General features: G+C 37.4%; 1 protein-coding gene across 5 annotated transcripts in view; it reads left to right on the top strand.

Annotated features, from left to right (window-relative positions):
• The window catches only part of KLHL7 (kelch like family member 7), a 54,318-nt gene extending 36,041 nt beyond the window's left edge, over positions 1 to 18,277 (top strand). For all 5 annotated transcript variants that reach the window (XM_018047321.1, XM_018047322.1, XM_018047324.1 and 2 more), the window contains 4 exons: positions 9,016 to 9,256; positions 11,495 to 11,696; positions 14,848 to 14,945; positions 16,860 to 18,277. In XM_018047321.1, the coding sequence (XP_017902810.1) occupies positions 9,016 to 9,256; positions 11,495 to 11,696; positions 14,848 to 14,945; positions 16,860 to 17,143 (825 nt within the window). In that variant the 3' untranslated portion in view covers positions 17,144 to 18,277. The remainder of the gene's footprint in view (positions 1 to 9,015; positions 9,257 to 11,494; positions 11,697 to 14,847; positions 14,946 to 16,859) is intronic.

The following is a 19,113-nucleotide window of genomic DNA, read 5'->3' as shown; positions in this document are numbered from 1 at the left end:
ATACTGATGCCAAAATAAAAGTTGACTTAATTGACCAGATTATTTGGACTATTCCTGTCAGTGAAATGATAAGCTTTGAGGGCTTAAAACTTTGTAGGGGTCTTGGCTCACCACTTTCACATGGTGGAGAAATAGGAGACTCTGCCTCAGACAAAAAGGGATTCTGCATATATCCTGCTAAAACCAGACAAGGAGTAAGAACAACACAGTGAGGACCAGTCCTGGTTGCAAAGGCAGAAAACCAATGGTGCCATGTTTTACAGAACCATCAGATTCAAAAGGTTTATGCTGAGTATCTTTTTCTTTTGGCTTCACTACACAGCTTGTGGGGCTTTTAGTTCCCCTACCAGGACCCTCGGCAATGAGAGAACGGAGTCCTAACACTGGACCACCAGAGAATTGCCTCTAAGTACCTTTCCTGCTCACAGCTCTGAAGTAGACTCATCACTGAGCTTAGTGTCTGGCCCAATGTGTACGGAGACGGTCCTACACTATCATCAAGGTGGAACTTGGCGATTATATGTTGCATACGATTTTAAAAGACTTGTGCATAAGAGAAGTATAAACCTTATAGGAAAATGTTATTACATTAAAAAATTAGAGAAGTTTTTGTAAGAGTGCATCAGTGGTGTTTGTCACCAGCAGAGTGTTGTACAAATAGTGTACTGAAGTCCAAGAGGGAGTGCTGCTGAAATGATTAGGAGCATCTGTCAGAACAGAATCTCCACAAAGGACAGCAGTAATTCCAGGTGGGTTGGACCCATAGCTGTACCCCCCAGGGACTGACATTGCTGGAATGCAAGTATGGGTCAACATGGGTGTCCTTTAAACATTCTCAGTTGTCCGTATAATAGGTAACAGTGGTAAAACCAGGGTTCTTTGCAGCTTATGCACATTAAGTATTTCTCAACCTGATTGTTTGCAGGCAGTTTGGTGGTCCTCAAGTTCAGATAGAAGAGATTGGAACACATTCTGAGGTGAATTCTCAGTAGAGTGCCTTCCTAGAATGTTTTCTAAAACAGGAATATTGATAGCCTCTTTTTTTTTCCTTATGAAGCATCTCCATAACACACTTTTGTAGTTTTGTTCTAAAGTCAGCCTCACAGCCCTTGTACCCCACAAAAGTGTGGTACCTGAAGTTCCCCGCTTCAGGGATCAGTTCCTTTTGTGTTTAATCACTGTGTCTGCACAAGAAACTTTGAAGATACAACTTACCGTGGGAGGGATGACTTCAGAGTCGCTCTCATAAGCCACAGTCAGCCATAATTATTACGAATTAACAGATGAGTCCCCTTAAAAGACTGAGAGAAGACAGAAACAAAGTTGTAGGCATTTGATTGAGGGCCCTAGGTGGGAAAGGATGAGGTGACTAGGAAAGATAAATCTATGTGGTGTTTCGAAGGATTCTAGTCATCCTGGAATTAGCTAGAGGGTAGTGGGTACATAAATGCAATGCTAGCGGGGCAAGAATCAGGCTGAAGAAAACCAACTGGGAATGAAAGAAATTATCCCTATTTTTACTGTATCATGTCACTTGGAAATGACTATTGGCTACCTTTGGTAATTGTTCATATCATGATCCCAAGGCACAGTAAGAACTATTATTCTAGAAGGATTAAATCGTGCTCAGAGAGGTTTCTTGTGATGATTTTCTTTGAAAATTGGTAATCAGTATAAGAGATAATTAACTTGTTATAAATGACAAGAGATTGTATGACAGCGTACTGTACAGTCAGCTGGTTGTAAAGTGCAGTTTAACCAGAATTTGAAATTTTCAGGTTGGGCAGCAGCGGGGATTGTGAAGGATATATATCACAGTCCTGTCCCTCAAACTCAAAGTGTATGAGGTGTACACAACCTTGAAGCAGTTAGAGAAGACGGAGGCTGCAGTCAGTAAAGCAGCCACTGAATGTAACCAGTTAAAAGTCGTGATACTGATAGCTTACCTTGAACTGTGTCAGAGTCATGATCTCTGAAGAAGAGAATTTAGCTTCTGGACCAGAGACAAGGCTTGATTTAGAGCTTTTGTGTAGCAGTTTTATGACAGTGAAAAAGGGATAGAGAAAGCTTCTGATATAGACATCAGAAGGAGGCAGAGTGTCCCACTCAGTCTTATCAAGACCGTATATACTTCTTTAACTGTTAACAATAAAAAGATCATACCAGGCCCACTCCTACAACGTAAGTCTTAAAATAACATGATTGGTCAGAAGGTTCCTGGTAAGAGGGAGAAACTGTCCTCGAGCAAGATACATTGTTGTTATATAGTAAGGCTTCCCTGTACATCACCAACTCCCAGAGTTTACTCAAACTCATGTCCATTGAGTCGGTGATGCCATCCAACCATTTCATCCTCTGTTGTCCCCTTCTCCTCCTGCCTTCAATCTTTCCCAGCATCAGGGTCTTTTCCAGTGAGTCAGTTCTTCGTATCAGGTGGCCAAAGTATTGGAGTTTCAGCTTCAACATCAGTCCTTCCAATGAATATTCAGAACTGATTTCCTTTAGGATGGACTGGTTGGATTTCCTTGCAGTCCAAGGGACTCTCAAGAGTCTTCTCTAACACCACAGTTCAAAAGCATCAATTCTTTGGTGTTCAGCTTTCTTTATAGTCCAACTTTCACATCTGTACGTGACTACTGGAAAAACCACGGCTTTGACTAAATGGACCTTTGTTGTCAAATTAATGTCTCTGCTTTTTAATATGCTATCTCGGTTGGTCATAGCTTTCCTTCCAAGGAGCAAGCATCTTTTAATTTCATGGCTGCTGTCACCGTCTGCAATGATTTTGCCGCCCCCCAAAATAAAGTCTGTCACTGTTTCCATTGTTTCCCCATCTATTTGCCATGAAGTAGTGGGACCAGATGCCATGATCTTAGTTTTTTGAATGTTGAGTTTTAAGCCAACTTTCACTCTCGTTTTTCTCTTTGATCAAGAGGCTCTTTAGCTCTTTGCTTTCTGCCATAAGGGTGGTGTCATGTGCATTTCTGAGGTTATTGATATTTCTTCCAGCAATCTTGATTCCAGCGTGTGCTTCATCCAGCCCAGCGTTTCTCATGATGTACTCTGCATATAAGTTAAGTAAGCAGGGTGAAAATATACAGCCTTGACATACTCCTTTCCCGATTTGGAACCAGTCTGTTCCATGTCCAGTTCTAACTATTGCTTCCTGACCTGCATACAGATTTCTCAAGAGGCAGGTCAAGTGGTCTGGTATTCCCATTTCTTGAAGGATTTCTCACAGTTGTGATCCACACAGTCAAAGGTTTTGACGTAGTCCAAGAAGCAGAAGTAGATGTTTTTCTGGAACTCTCTTGCTTTTTCGATGACCCAACAGATGTTGGCAGTTGATCTCTGGTTCCTCTGCCTTTTCTAAATCTAGCTTGAACATCTGGAATTCACGGTTCACGTACTGTTGAAGCCTGGCCTGGAGGATTTGAGCATTACTTTGCTAGCCTGTGAGGTAGTTTGAGCATTCTTTGGCATTGCCTTTCCTTGGGATTGGAATGAAAACTGACGTTTTTCAGTCCTGTGGCCACTGTTGAGTTTTCCACATTTGCTGGCATAATGAGTGCAGTGCTTTCATGGCATCAATTTTTAGGATTTGAAATAGCTCAACTGGAATTCCATCACCTCCACTACCTTTGTTCATGGTGATGCTTCCTAATGTCCACTTGACTTCGCATTCCAGGATGTCTGGCTCTAGGTGAGTGATCACACCATCGTGATTATTTGAGTCGTGATGATCTTTTTAATATAGTTCTTCTGTATATTCTTGACACCTCTTCTTAATATCTTCTGCTTCTGTTAGTTCCATACAATTTCTGTCCTTTATTGTGCCCATCTTTGCATGAAATATTCCCTTGGTATCTCTAATTTTCTTGAAGAGATCTCCAGTCTTTCCCATTCTATTGTTTTCCTTATTTCTTTGCATTGATCACTCAGGAATACTTTCTTATCTCTCCTTTCTATTCTCGCTATAATTTGGCCTTGGAGTACAAAATGAAGCAGGACAAAGGCTAATAGAGTTTGCAAAAACCCTCTTCCAACAACATAAGAGAAGACTCTACACATGGACATCACCAGATTGTCAATATGGAAAGCAGATTGACTACATTCTTTGCAGCCAAAGATGGAGACGCTCTATATAGTCAGCAAAAACAAAATTGGGAGCTGACTGCGGCTCAGATCATGCGGTCCTTATTGCCAAATTCAGACTTAAATTGAAGAAAGTAGGGAAAACCACTAGACCATTCAGGTATGACCTAAATCAAATCCCTTATGATTATACAGTGGAAGTAAGAAATAGATTCAAGGGATTAGATCTGATAGAGTACTTGAAGAACTATGGATGAACATTGTACTGGAGGCAGGGATCAAGACCATACCCAAGAAAAAGAAATGCAAAAAGGCAAAATGTTTGTCTGAGGAGGCCTTACAAATAGCTGTGAAAAGAAGAGAGGTGAAAGGCAAAGGAGAAAAGGAAAGATAGATCCATTTGAATGCAGAGTTCCAAAGAATATAATCATTAGTACAGAGCTTAAGGAAAAACATACCACTGAGCAAGGTGAGTTGTTTTGTTGTGTAATCATTAGTTCTGGGCTTGAATAAAGTTGGTCTTAGGCAAAATAGATTGTTGCCATAATAACTCAGATCTTAATAAAAAACCATCTTATGTGATTAAGGTGAAGGAATGTAGAAAAATAAAACATTTGTATAAGGAGGGCCCCAGACTCCTTATCAACCCACCTCAGAATTAACTCTCTCAGTACAAAATAGGTAATGATAGCAGTGGTGGTCTGAAAAGAAGAGATCCCTCTGGGATGCATTTGCCCAGCAAGCTTCATGGAACTTTGAGGGGAACTTACTGATAGAGTTTAGATAGATAGAAAGAAAAGAATATATTTAATCCTAAGTATGAATATACCTTGTTAAATTTTTTCATAAAAAGCAAAAGCATACAAAATATTAACTGAATGGATTCCAACTTTTTCCTTTAAAAAAGGAATTTAGATATAGGTGTACTTTTCATGAAACTATGTCTAGGAATGCTTTGGCATCTGGCATAAACCTCCTTTCTCCCCTAGTTTTGCTTTTCTCTCAAAATGATACAAAATAAAGTTCTCAAGTCTTTATTTTTAAAAAGTTTTTTTCATATTTTGCTTATTAAAATTTACATGTGTAATGTTTCTATTATTTGAGGATTCATGTGTTTTCAGAATGCAGATTATATAAAATCAGACTTCTCTCTTAAGGAAAATATCAGGCTGATATTTTTGCCTTAAGGCATTTGAAGAAAAATACTACATCCTATCAACTCAGGAAGCTTTTCACTTCCTGTAGCAGTGTCCTACAGCTGAAAAATCACACAAGATGTAATGAAGTGCACTGTCGTCAACTCCAAACTTCAGTGTGGTAGGAATGCAGAAAAAGGAAATCAGAGAAGCTTGCAAAAAAAGTCTTGATCCTGAAAAAAGTCTAGAATGTGATGTATCACAGCAGAGGCAAGAAAGGTTGACTGGGACCGGGAAAGATAGGATTTTATACTTGGGTGTGTCTCTATAGTACGTGGGGATGCATGCAGAGGTGATTTTTCAAAACTTAAATCCTTCTACCTGTGTTTTTTATAGACTTCCCAGTTTTCTCATTTTCATATCTTCTCAGCAGCTAAGCATAGAACCTTGCCTAGTTCAGTTCAGTCACTCAGTTGTGTCCAACTCTTTCCAACCCCATGGACTGCAGCACGCCAGGCTTCCCTGTCCATCACCAACTCCCGGAGCTTACTCAAACTCATGTCTATTGAGTTGGTGATGCCATCCAACCATCTCATCCTCCGTCATTGCCTTCTCCTCCTGCCTTCAATCTTTCCCAGCATCGGGGTCTTTTCCAATGAGTCACTTCTTTGTATCAGGTGGCCAAAATATTGGAGTTTCAGCTTCAACATCAGTCCTTCCAATGAATATTCAGGACTGAATTCCTTTAGGATGGACTGGTTGGATTTCCTTGCAGTCCAAGGGACTCTCAAGAGTATTCTCTAACACCACAGTTCAAAGGCATCAATTCTTCGGCACTCAGCTTTCTTTATAGTCCAACTCTCACATCCATACATGACTACTGGAAAACCATAGCTTTGACTAGACAGATCTTCGTTGTCAAATTAATGTCTCTGCTTTTGAATATGCTATCTAGGTTGGTCATAACTTTTCTTCCAAGGAGAAAGCGTCTTTTAATTTCATGGCTGCAGTCACCATCTGCAGTGATTTTGCCGCCCCAAAATATAAAGTCTGTCACTGTTTCCATTATTTCCCCATCTGTTTGCCATTAAGTGATGGGACTGGATGCCATGATCTTAGTGTTTTGAATGTTGAGTTTAAGCCAACTTTGCCTGGAATGGATAATAAAACTTAACTGAATTAAATTATATTTTTAGGGTAACAATTTCCTGCTCACAAATATAGTGTGACTCTAGTGCTATTCATCCATCTGTTGCTAACATGAAAGCTCCATGTGCTTTTACCTTGCCCATAGTCCATGTGTGCAGACAGCCGTAAGTAATTCTTCCTCCACCTACAGGATTGGGAGTGGTCCCGTCAGTGGAATAAGACCTGGCACTCACATCCACTAAGCTGACAGGCCTGACTTCCCATCTGTTGTTTTCCCCTCTCTGCTTGCTTCTTCAACTACGCACATCTCCTAGACAGTATATAACTTATTAAAGGGCAGATGTTAAATCACATTCTCTATTTTGGATGAAGCACAGATTGAAGGAATTGGGCATATTTCCAAGGGAGCTTGGCCGATACACACACAGGAAAAAATACCATAAACTCCCCTGCATACAATCTAAGCCAGATGATACAGGTGCATTTAACACCTGACAGATACATATAATGAGCCCAAGTATGAAACATTACTGTTTATGTGAAATGAAGTCTTATTTTTCATTCAAGGTAGAAATTCTTGCAAGGAAAGATCATTTCACTTATCTGCCTAGAAGATGAACTATTAGGCAGAATATTCTATATGGCTAATATTCTATATGGCAAGCATAGTGTTTAACATGTATAGTGGAAGAGTCAGAAAAGATTTAAAAACTTTGAGGACTTCTAGAGAAATCAGAGCCCAAATTGCAAGTAGACAGAAGCATGTGCCTATTCCTGTGTCTCACACACACCATGCATACACACTAGCTAATCAGTTCCCTTCGACTTACAGTTCTGAGAGAGCAATTTATTTCAATTCTTGAGTAATAAGCATAACCTAGCCCTGTATGACTTAATAATCATCCATTCCCTACTCAGGTCCTTGAGTAGTACTGGAAGGTTAGAATTATTGTTACCAAGCTCTTTCAAATTACTTCACTCTTCTGAACCTCATGTCCTTTTGTCTATGTAAGTTCATTGAGCTAAAAGAAGTAGCATTTTTGTTTTCTTAGTTCCAACATCTGCATGGGTAGCTCTTTTCATTTTGAAGAGTAGCAGATGTTAGACACCATTTCAAAGAATGCCTGACCAACCTTCTCATCCTGAAATTAAGGAAGAGCTTGGAAACATGTTCTTAAAGATATCTTTGGAATCGTTTGCATATTACTTTCTAATATCAAATAAATTGGGTATAAGAGTGGCAAGACTTGAGGTTCACTAAATATAACATTAATAAAACTGTATTTCTCTGCTATTCAACCTGGTCAGGTAGGAATTATGAATAATTTGCATAATATGGTAGAGATTAACTTTGTTTGCTTTTGAGATATTGCTCCCTGTAGAATATTCTATTACTTACTTTTTCCCATTCTGTACTATGCAGTTTCCCTAAGGAAACAAATTTCTACAATATTCTTCCTCAGTTTTTCAAATCCATTGACTATAACTGAAATTTCAGGATGATGTTTACCTTACAGTTTTGTGTGCCTACCAATAAACATACCACTGAGTAGCCCATGGGGACTCAATAGACTCTACTTTGAGAATAAAAAAGGGATTAAGGCTCTGTTTCTCTGGTCACCTAAGAAGCAGAATGTTTATCATTACTGGGGGTCAAGATACTCTACATCAGGTGCTCTTTTTCCTGAAGAGATCATTTCTTATGTCCTATGATGCTTTGATGAGCTAGCATGATAGATAACAGTCAGATTTTCCCAAAGGGAACTCAGCATTAATCAATCACACACAGTGCTTTTCTTGATAAGATTGGGAATTGTCTGGATTTTGGTCTGACCCTAATTATTTTCAGTCATTTTCAGAATGCATCCAGAACACTGTAGCTTCCTTGCTTTAAAAGGGGGAGGATCCAACAAGCTGTAACTTTGGAAGCATTCCCCCACATATTTTCATAGAAGACAGGCATGCGCATCAAACAAAAAGTGGTGGTGCTGTGAGCAGCGTTTTTTGTGAAGTGCTGATAGGCGCTCATTTCTTCTCATTGAGAAGGAAACATTTGAGCTTTCAGATTACTCCAAGTATATGACAAATATCACAGCTTTAAGAGTCTGGCTGACTATACCGACTCAACTGAATATTTAAAAAAAAAAATCTCTCTCAGAAGTCTACAAAATGCCTTCTGTCTTTAGACATCAGTAGGCTAATGGCAGTTAAGCTTCAAATTATCCATTAATTCTTTGCATCACTATACATCTGGCAAAGAAGGGATGCACATATTTCTTTTTTAAAAAAGTCTTTAACAAAACTACTTATTTTAGAATTTTGTGTTATTGTTCTCAGTAACAGAAGGAATAGAAGACTGGGTGGTAGTGATGAATGCAAATATATTATAGTTTATTTTAGAGCCAGAAAAAACCCAAAGCCATCTCTGTCTTCCTCTTGCCTTCTGCCACAATTAACCAACATTCTGAAGAAGAAATCACACGAAATTAGATAATAGTTTCAAGCCCAACATTCTTATATATACTGATAAACTAACATATTCTTATGTTTTGTATGTTCTCAACTGTATCTTTGCTTCCTCCTTTTCAGTTATATTTTTCCGTCATTGAAAGCTTCCTGTCCTTTCCTATTACAGGATTATAGCTGGACAGACATCCGCTGCCCCTTTGAAAAACGAAGAGATGCAGCATGCGTGTTTTGGGACAATGTAGTTTACATTTTGGGTGGCTCCCAGCTTTTCCCTATAAAGCGAATGGACTGTTATAATGTCGTTAAGGATAGCTGGTATTCCAAACTGGGCCCTCCAACACCTCGAGACAGCCTTGCTGCGTGTGCTGCAGAAGGCAAAATTTATACATCCGGAGGTTCCGAAGTTGGTAAGGACTTATTTAGTATTTGTATTTGTGCTTTAAAGCCAAGTGTATATATAGGCTTTTATATCTAAATAGAGTTGGTATTATTTGTCCAGATACTCTTTGACATAATTTAAATACATAGCTGTCATATTTTAGAGCACATTTCCTTGAAGGTTTACCTTAGTCTATATAAATCATTAAGAGAACTTCATCTTAAATTATGTTAATTATCCAATTTCTGTCATGATAAAGCTTTCGTTGACGTCATCTGGATTTGAACTTCATTGGTGCCATGTGGATTAGTTATTTTATATACCTAATCTTGGAGAAGGGAATGGCAACCCGCTCCAGTATTCTTGCCTGGAGAATCCCATGGACAGAGGAGCCTGGTGGGCTACGGTGCATAGGGTCACAGAGTTGGACATGACTGAAGTGAATTAGCATGAATGTACACATGGATGCATATTATTTGCTTTAAAGATTCCAGAGTTTGGCTTACTTGTAGACCCTTTAAGATCTCTTTATTATAGTCAAGCTTTTAAAATCTATTTTCTTTGCTTTTTTTTGTATCAGAAAAAGGTAAGACGAATCTTTTTTATTTGCTTCATGCTTTCACTTTTTAATGTAATGACTGGTAATGGTATCTTGGGCCTTTTGATCAGAACGGGATGTAGGTATGGGTATAAAAACCATTCTCATTGATAATTTGTTAGTGTCTACTAGTGTTCCTTTTCTAAATGAAAAAAATTTCTAAGTCAATATTCTACATGCAGGCTAGATGCATATTAGCTTTTATATGCTTTCATCTTTTCAAATAATTTCTTTAGCAAAATAATGGGCTTATAAACAAAACTAGGAAGACCAAGTAAGTATAAGATATGGAATTTAAATTGTTAAGTCTTTTTATTTTCTTTGATGATTTTTATATTAGCCCAAAGAATGTTTTACTTTTGGTCAGCACATTTATTTTTTACTCCCCACCCCCAAATGTTTGTAAAATGAGTACAAGAAAGGTTATATTTTCTAAATGTGACTTTAGGAGGTGACCTTTCCCCTCTTTAAAAGCATTCTTCACAGAATGTCTAATACAGCATATTTGAAATAACAATAAATCCTAAATGTAGTAGGAAGTTTTATAATTTTTGTAGAAAGTATAGTAGATAACTTCATTTCTTCATCATTTACTTAATTTTTCACTTAAATAGTAACTTTTTTTTGTATCTACTATGTACTGTGTATTTCCTTTGTGTCAACTGACTGAATCTACTAGATTGGAAATGTTTGAAAAGTTAAAAAGAAGTTATTGTTAGTCATGATATTACTTCTTCCATTTGGTATTCTTTGCTCTTTGTAGGCTTTGGTTTTGATAGAGAATTACAAGGGTGCTATTGTTTTTAAACATTAGGAAAGTTGAGAAAACTTGGAGATGAGCAATAATTTCAGTAAGTTCTAACTTCTTTTTTTCTTGGGAAAGAAACACACACTTGACCTTTAATAGTATCATTTCTTAAAAAAAAAAAAAACTTTACTGAGCTCCTGTAATGTACAAAAGTTGTAACACAGGACGAGTGTGTTTTACCATTAAAATGTATAATCAAAGAACACCAGAAACATACAACAGTGCTATGAGTGTATACCTAAGAATGGACTGGCATGATTTCAGAGCCTGCTTATACAACAGTATTCTCGACACAGCTGATAACAGTGAGGAAGAATAGTTTTGTTAGTGATGCAGTGGGTATTCCAGAACATCACATGACAATCCTTAGGATACTCTCAAATAGTAGTTTTATAATTTAAGGTATGGATTTGCCATCTGTAAACAGCTGTTTTTCTCCTCTTTAGAAACATTTGAGGTTGAGTTAATTCCTACCATGCATGACTGGGCTGGAAGACATATATAACGTTTCTTACTTAATTTGAAAATCTTTTGAAATCAAACCAGTTTCTTTTCTGAAAGTTTAATTACCAATTTACCGATTACCAATTGGTAATTACCAATCACCAAGGATCTCCGACAGATCCTTTTTTGAATATTTTCCAAGGTCTATACAAACAAGGATAGCTTTTTCTTAAACTATTTCTATGTTTTGCTGCTGTTGCTTGAGAATAGAAAAGACTCTACAACCCTCAAATCTTTCCTTTAGGAATTAATGATTCAGTTCCTCAGTCAGCTCACTCCAAGCTCCCCTCACCACCACCCCCCACACACACACACACATACTAAGCTAATCAAGATGCGGTCCTTTTCTTTTACAGGAAACTCAGCTCTGTATTTATTTGAGTGCTACGATACGAGAACTGAGAGCTGGCACACGAAGCCCAGCATGCTGACTCAGCGCTGCAGCCATGGGATGGTGGAAGCCAACGGCCTGATCTATGTTTGTGGTGGAAGTTTAGGGAACAACGTTTCTGGGCGCGTCTTGAATTCGTGTGAAGTCTATGATCCTGCCACAGAAACGTATGTACCATCAATTTAAAAATCTTACTTCACTATTAACTGTATTCTTTAAGCTCCAAGGAAGAAAATCTTAAAAGGCAGAAGGAACCCAACAGAAGCATTTTGTTCTTATATTAAGAGTGTATTAATACATACACTTTAGAATGTGCTAGGTTCAGGGGCACGTGTATAGGTTGGACCCTTCCTCTACACCTTAAGAAATGGCTTGACCTTGTATCTTGTGGGAGCCCCTCTCTTTCTTTCCTGCTTGTGCAATAAATAAATCCCTGAGGATGAGCAAGTATGACTGATTCATCAGATTCAAAATGCTTTTTTTTTTTTGAGATATCAATAAGTGTAGAGAGGGGAAAACAATCTATAATCAGTGGTAAATTTGCCTTTAATTATAAATATTATATATTGGTTCTAGCTTAAATGAATGATAGCCCTAAATATAACATCTTTTTTTTTGGTAATTTGTGCTGACTAGGGTATGTTTGGATTCACATATATTAAATAAAATTATTCTTAATCAACTGAGAAGTAAACTCCTTTTTAAAAAGCAAAATATAAAGAAATAAATGGTTAACCAGTTTTTCTGATCTTGTTAATGATGGAACCCATCAAGTACAGCCAAAGGAAATGCACTAGTTACTGAATAGTGGGAGTGGTGGTAAGTATAGTGTAATTAACTAATGAGAAAATGAACACAGATGATACTCCAGTCAGACCTTTTATTAATAATCAGAAACATACATAGACCTTTAATAAGAAAATCCACTTGTTCATCTGAAAGGATTATTCTTCCTTTACCAGAAAAAGTTATTGGGTGAATATGTTCAACTTAAATGTTATGCCAAAGAACTGCACCAAAACTCTTGTGCTCAAGGTTTGTATTTAGAAAATACTGCCAGGCTACAGAACATACAAGTCTTCTACTCTAGCTATTGCTTTTTTTTAGTGAAGAGTAAACATTTAATTATAAAATATGATTGTCATTTGCAGCTGTTTGTTTGTGCTTCCCACCTACTTTTGAAGGATTTAAGGAAGCAAAACCATTAACTCTTTTCCCAGAGAAAAGTGCGGTTGCAGTTGTTCTTTTCTCAGTTTTTGCTCTACTAGTCTTCCATGTTAGGGACAGAACTGAAAGAAGCTTATCTTGAAACTTGGGGCCTCCTTAGTAGCTCAGACAGTAAAGAATCTGCCTGCAATGTAAGATAACCGGGTTTGATCCCTAGTTTGGGAAGATCCCCTGGAGAAGGGAATGGCAACCCACTCCAGTGTCTGGGAAATCCCATGGACAGAGGAGCCTGGAGGGCTACAGTCCAAGGGGTTACAAAGAGTCGGACACGACTGAGCGACTGGCACTTCTATTTTAAAACTTGTATTTTGCTAAAGTGTTGAGACTAGGAAATCTCTTGAGATTATCAAACTTAATACTTCTCAATGTTTTTTAAAAATGTACCTTTGTACTGGCCAGGGATCACTGGCAATACCCCTTATCCTAATCCTATCATCCATCCAGCCAGATAGCTATCCAGCTATCCGGCCCCTCTTGTCCTAAACAGTAGGAGCAGGGTGTATACAGATGGTCCTCCCTCCTCTATCAGTCTCTACTTTGCCTCCCGTAAATTCTATACTCAGAAAGCATACAGGATGGAAAACTGTAATCTCATTCACTCTGCTAATTATTGTTTCATTTCTTAAAAAGGTCTTAAAAGTAGAACCCATACCATATAAACTCCAGGCTTCTAAATTTTGAGATCTGTATTTAGGTAGTATCAGTGTAAATCAATATATTCTTGTTCATAGTAGTGGGGGAAATGTATAAAGGAATCTACAACATCAATATTTTTTTAAAAAACTAGGTGAATATAATCAGTTTGGGGAATATTTTTAAATTTACACAACTTATATATTAAGCTTATGTATTAAATTTGAATTCTGTATATTTTCTATTACATTTAAATTCCCTAAATTTTCCTAAGTGAAAAGCTAGTGTAAATTCTCTTATATCATAAAGAAGAAAGGGGTAGGTATATTGAATTTTTCCCAGTCAGATACTCTGTTTAATGCACTTTGACAGCTCACTGAGTGCAGAGCCTGCCAGAGGTCGAGTACGGGCTCTCCCACTACTGAGTTGTACACTGACCTTTTCCCCTGGGGGGCCCTGTGTGTTTATCCTGAAAAATGGGAGGTCTTTAACCAAATGCTCAGAAAATGAGAGTAGTGACTGTCAGAACTATTTTTAAAATAAACCAGAAGTATGTAAATATAAGGCTACAAGAGTTGTTGATATTTCAGAGTTCATTATGCTCTAAAAAGAAGAGTTATAAATAACCATATTAGAGAGTTATACTCATGCCAGATTCCACCCCCCTTTTTTTTTTTGGGTGGTTGTCTGGAGCCTTTTGATTTATATCACCCGTTAAGAGCACCACCTGCACAATCACAGGTGTCAGTTATATGTCTGGGAGTTTAGGCAAAAAGATTGAATCTCATTAAAAAAGTAACAAAATGGTGTGTGTAAAGCTACCTGTGAATTATTCTCTGACGTGGGTCCACATTATATTCTCAATCTCGTTCTTTATAATAGAGCTGTGAACACAGCAGTGTGCTAATAAGTTATTAAATGTGACAGAATGATAGTAGTACTTTAGTTACTAGAGCTGCCTAAAAGTTCTAAGTGTATATTTAAAGATGGATGTGTGAATAGTAACACATAGGCTGATTTGCTGATTGCTAGAGGCCCATGATAAATTTGTGTTTTACTTACTTACGTAAATATTAATTAAAACTACATATGACAGTATTAATGCCTTATATTTCCTTACACATCTTCCTTTTCTTGTTTGTTTCTGTTTTACAAGTTATTGTGAACTATAGAAGTGGGTTTCTTCCAAAAACATGACAGTAGTCTCCAGATAGCCTCTACTTCCCATATTATTTTGGAGTTGAAAGAAGAAAATCTTTTTACCCCACCTGTAAATCACTCAAAACCAGTTAACTTTTGTTTTCTAGCTTTTCAGATGTGCATATTTGTGTGTGTATACACGTATGTGAGCTGTAACTGAGCACTTACTTGGGATAACAGACCTTTCCTGTAAATTCATATAAGTCCTTTTACTTCTTGTAAACAAGTATACTAAACACTTTCCTTAATTTTTTTCAGGTGGACTGAGCTGTGTCCAATGATTGAAGCCAGAAAGAATCATGGGCTGGTATTTGTAAAAGACAAGATATTTGCTGTGGGTGGTCAGAATGGCTTAGGTATGTGATGTTAATTCACTGTTCAACATTATCAGTGAATTTGCTGATGTTTCCTTATCCTAACTTATAAAAATGTTTCTTGAGATCTTGATACAAGCATTAATTACATACATCATTAGATTTATTTTTATAGTTTCTGGAACTAACATTTTATGAAACATCATAATACATTTAACATTCCTGTCTGTGAATGTAGGTAGTAGCCAGCAGTCATTGTGACAGTCTCAGATGGCTTTTGTCTATTTCCAAATACTCTCTGGGGAATGGCATCACACTAGCTTAAGAACTGTTGAGTGACAGAAATATTTGAACTTTAATACAACATTTAAAACTTTTAAGTCTTCTATCCAGGCTCTGAATGGCACTGTTTCCTAAACATTTTTAAACACTTCGTGAACATATCAGTATTACTCTTCTAATTGATTAAATTTGATATTTTAATTTTTATAAATAATGTAGGTCCTATCACTTCATGGGAAATAGATGGGGAAACAGTGGAAACAGTGTCAGACTGTATTTTTCTGGGCTCCAAAATCACTGCAGATGGTGACTGCAGCCATGAAATTAAAAGATGCTTACTCCTTGGAAGAAAAGTTATGACCAATCTAGATAGTATATTCAAAAGCAGAGACATTACTTTGCTAACTAAGGTCCGTCTAGTTAAGGCTATGGTTTTTCCAGTGGTCATGTATGGATGTGAGAGTTGGACTGTGAAGAAGGCTGAGCGCTTAAGAATTCATGCGTTTGAACTGTGGTGTTGGAGAAGACTCTTGAGAATCCCTTGGACTGCAAGGAGATCCAACCAGTCCATTCTGAAGGAGATCAGCCCTGGGATTTCTTTGGAAGGAATGATGCTAAAGCTCCAGTACTTTGGCCACCTCATGCGAAGAGTTGACTCATTGGAAAAGACTCTGATGCTGGGAGGGATTGGGGGCAGGAGGAGAAGGGGACGACCGAGGATGAGATGGCTGGATGGCATCACTGACTCGATGGACGTGAATCTGAATGAACCCCGGGAGTTGGTGATGGACAGGGAAGCCTGGCGTGCTGCGATTCATGGGGTCGCAGAGAGTCGGACACGACTGAGCGACTGAACTGAACTGAAAGAATCTTTAATTACTGCTTTAAAAAAATAATTGTATTTATCTATTTTTGGCTGTGCTTGGTCTTCATTGATGTGCAGCCTTTTCTCTAGTGTGGCGAGTGGGAGCTAGTTGCTAGTTACGGTGTGCAGGCTTCTCTTGTCACGGAGCACAGGCGCTAGAGCATGTGGGTTCAGTGACTGTAGCTCCTGAGCTCTAGAGCTCAGGCTCAGTAGTTGTGGCATACTGGCTTAGTTGCTCTGCAGCATGTGGGGTCTTCCTGGATCAAGGATCAAATCCATGTCTCCTGCACTGGCAGACAGATTCTTTACCACTGAGTCACCAAGGAAGTCCAAGAAATTGCTTTTGAAAATGTAGAATTTGGACTGAATCTACAGATAGATTCCACAAAGCTCATTTTAGTCAGTACCTTCAATATTTAAGAATAACAATGAAATGACTTCTTTTCCTTCTTCTGTCTCTTTCCATTGCTATTTTTCATAAACTGCTGACAGATACATGGTAGAAGGAAAAAGAACATTTGGGTAATTATAATCAAACTTAATCAGAAAGAAACTTCATTGAGTGGTTTCCTTTTTAGTTTTTCCACAGCAGATAGAACATTTTTAGTTTTACAGAATAAATTTTAAGTATTTATGGTTCTAAAATGATAAATAAAAAATTAAGTTAAATTCCTATTGCGTTAAAGTCAGAATAAGAATTTAGATAGTAGATATGTAAGGATTCATTGTAAAATTGCTACAACTTTTATTATTACTTTAAGAGATGGTAGAATTGTTCACATAGTTATTCATGTTTTATTCTTTTGAAGGTGGTCTGGACAATGTGGAATATTATGATATTAAGTTAAACGAATGGAAGATGGTCTCACCAATGCCATGGAAGGGAGTAACAGTGAAGTGTGCAGCAGTCGGCTCTATAGTTTACGTCTTGGCTGGTTTTCAAGGTGTGGGTCGACTAGGAAACATCCTTGAATATAATACTGAAACAGACAAATGGGTCGCCAACTCCAAAGTCCGAGCTTTTCCAGTAACAAGTTGTTTAATCTGTGTTGTTGACACTTGCGGAGCAAATGAAGAAACCCTTGAAACATGAAAAGCTGAGTGAACGAACTTCAAGATTCATTGGAGACTCAAAACTATGGCCGCCCGTGCTTTGTTCCAAGAGTGCAGTGCAGTCACAAAGTTTTAGTTTGGTGTGTTGTTTTTTTTTTTTTTCCCCCCAAGGAATTTTCAAGTAAAGTAAGATTCATGTAAAATAGATTTTCTATGATTTCCTTCCTCAATTGAAAGACCGTATTTCAGCTGGCCATATAACCAAGAACAAATCTAGCAAGAAAACTTGTAAAATTATAAGCACTTGGTGAAAATATGAATTCTTAAATGAATTTCACATTTGTAAGTATGATTATGGCAGAATGGGGGACTGACTCATGATTGAAGCAGTCTCAGGTTAGCTCTAGATTCTATTTTCATACATCATAGAAGTGCTATGTAGTTATGTCTGTTTCTCTTCAGTCAAAAACTAAGAAATAGTATGAACTGTAAGTCAAAGATAGTTCTGATGGAGCAGCTTAGTCTCATAATTTTGCTAGTCTTCATTTGTTCCATTTAGTGCCAAATGTATTCCATTTTAAAAGCAAGCCAGAGTGAGTCAAAGCATACACTTATATCTCATAAAATCTCATAAATACATTTTGGGAGTTAAAATGTAATCAACTCCTCATGAAATATATTCAATACAGTTAAATAATTCCATCTTTTTAACACAAAATGTCAAGCTTAGCACCCATCATTAATTTATATCACTTTTTTAACCCAGGGATTAAAAAAGAATTATACCTCTTCAGTGCTCACTCTGTTAATATTACCTAGCAAAAGAAAGTTACTTATAGCAAATTCTAGGTCACTAGAATATCACTGATAGTTATACACTGTCAATGTTGAATTTGAACTTCTTATAGATTAAAAAGGTATATAATTTCTTTTCCTTAGCATAACATATCAGCAAATTTGACCCAGTTGTCTCTAAAAGTTTTGTAATTGAGTTACACATTTGTTATATTAATTACTTATATGTGATCAGTAAATCTTTTACAAACCCAACTGTTCATTTCTTTCCTAGTAATGTTTTGCCCTTTTACATTATGAAATGTATGGAATGAGCCATGTAAAGCTGTCACCATCAATGTTTTTAAACCTGATAATATTAAATATTTTTAAACTTCAAGTAGACTGCTAAGTTCATTCTTCACTTTAAATGTGTTAGGTAGTTTTTAACTTGTGAAGCAGTGTTTCTTTTTAAATTTTTATTCTTTATATGAGGATTATAATCTTAAGACCTAAAAATGTTTAAATGAAAAGGGAATTATAAAAGATCATGGCAGATATACTTCCATTTATGTAAGGTTTTATGTACATTATAGTTCTATTAATTTATGTGTCATACAATTCACTTGTTTAAAGTGTACCACTCATTGATCTTAAATATATGTACAGAGTTATGCAACCATCAGCCTAATTATGGAACACTTTCTTCACCATAAAAAGAAACCCTATACTTATTTTCCCTGTATTACTTCCTAATGGCTCCTATAACAAGTTACCATAAACTTCATTGCTTAAAACAACAGAAATTTACTCTTTTACAGTTTGGGAGGCCAGAAATCGTAAGCCAAGGTATTGAAAGGGTTGATTCCTTCTGGAGTTTCTGAGGGAAGAACTTCTCCTGCCTCCCCTGCAGCTTCCGGTGGCTGCTGGCAAGCCAGGAATTTGTTGGCTCACAACTGCATCACTCCAGTCATTGCTCCTGGTTTCGCATGGCCTTCGCCCATGTGTGTCTGTCTGTCTGCTGGTACTGTTGAAAGTCACTGGATTTAGCTCACCCTCCTCACTGGTGGAGGGTATGGCAACCCATTCCAGTATTCTCTCCTGGAGAATCCCATGGACAGAGGAGCCTGGTGGCTCGCAAAGAGTCGGACATGACTGAAGCAACTTAGCATACACTTAGCACACATGCACGCACCTCTTTATATTTTTTAAATTAATTTATTTAATTGGCGGGTA

The sequence above is a fragment of the Capra hircus genome, chromosome 4, assembly GCF_001704415.2.
Source record: "Capra hircus breed San Clemente chromosome 4, ASM170441v1, whole genome shotgun sequence".
Classification (NCBI taxonomy): domain Eukaryota; kingdom Metazoa; phylum Chordata; class Mammalia; order Artiodactyla; family Bovidae; genus Capra; species Capra hircus.
Note: the sequence above shows the minus strand (reverse complement) of the source record. Positions and strands in the feature narration are given on the sequence as shown.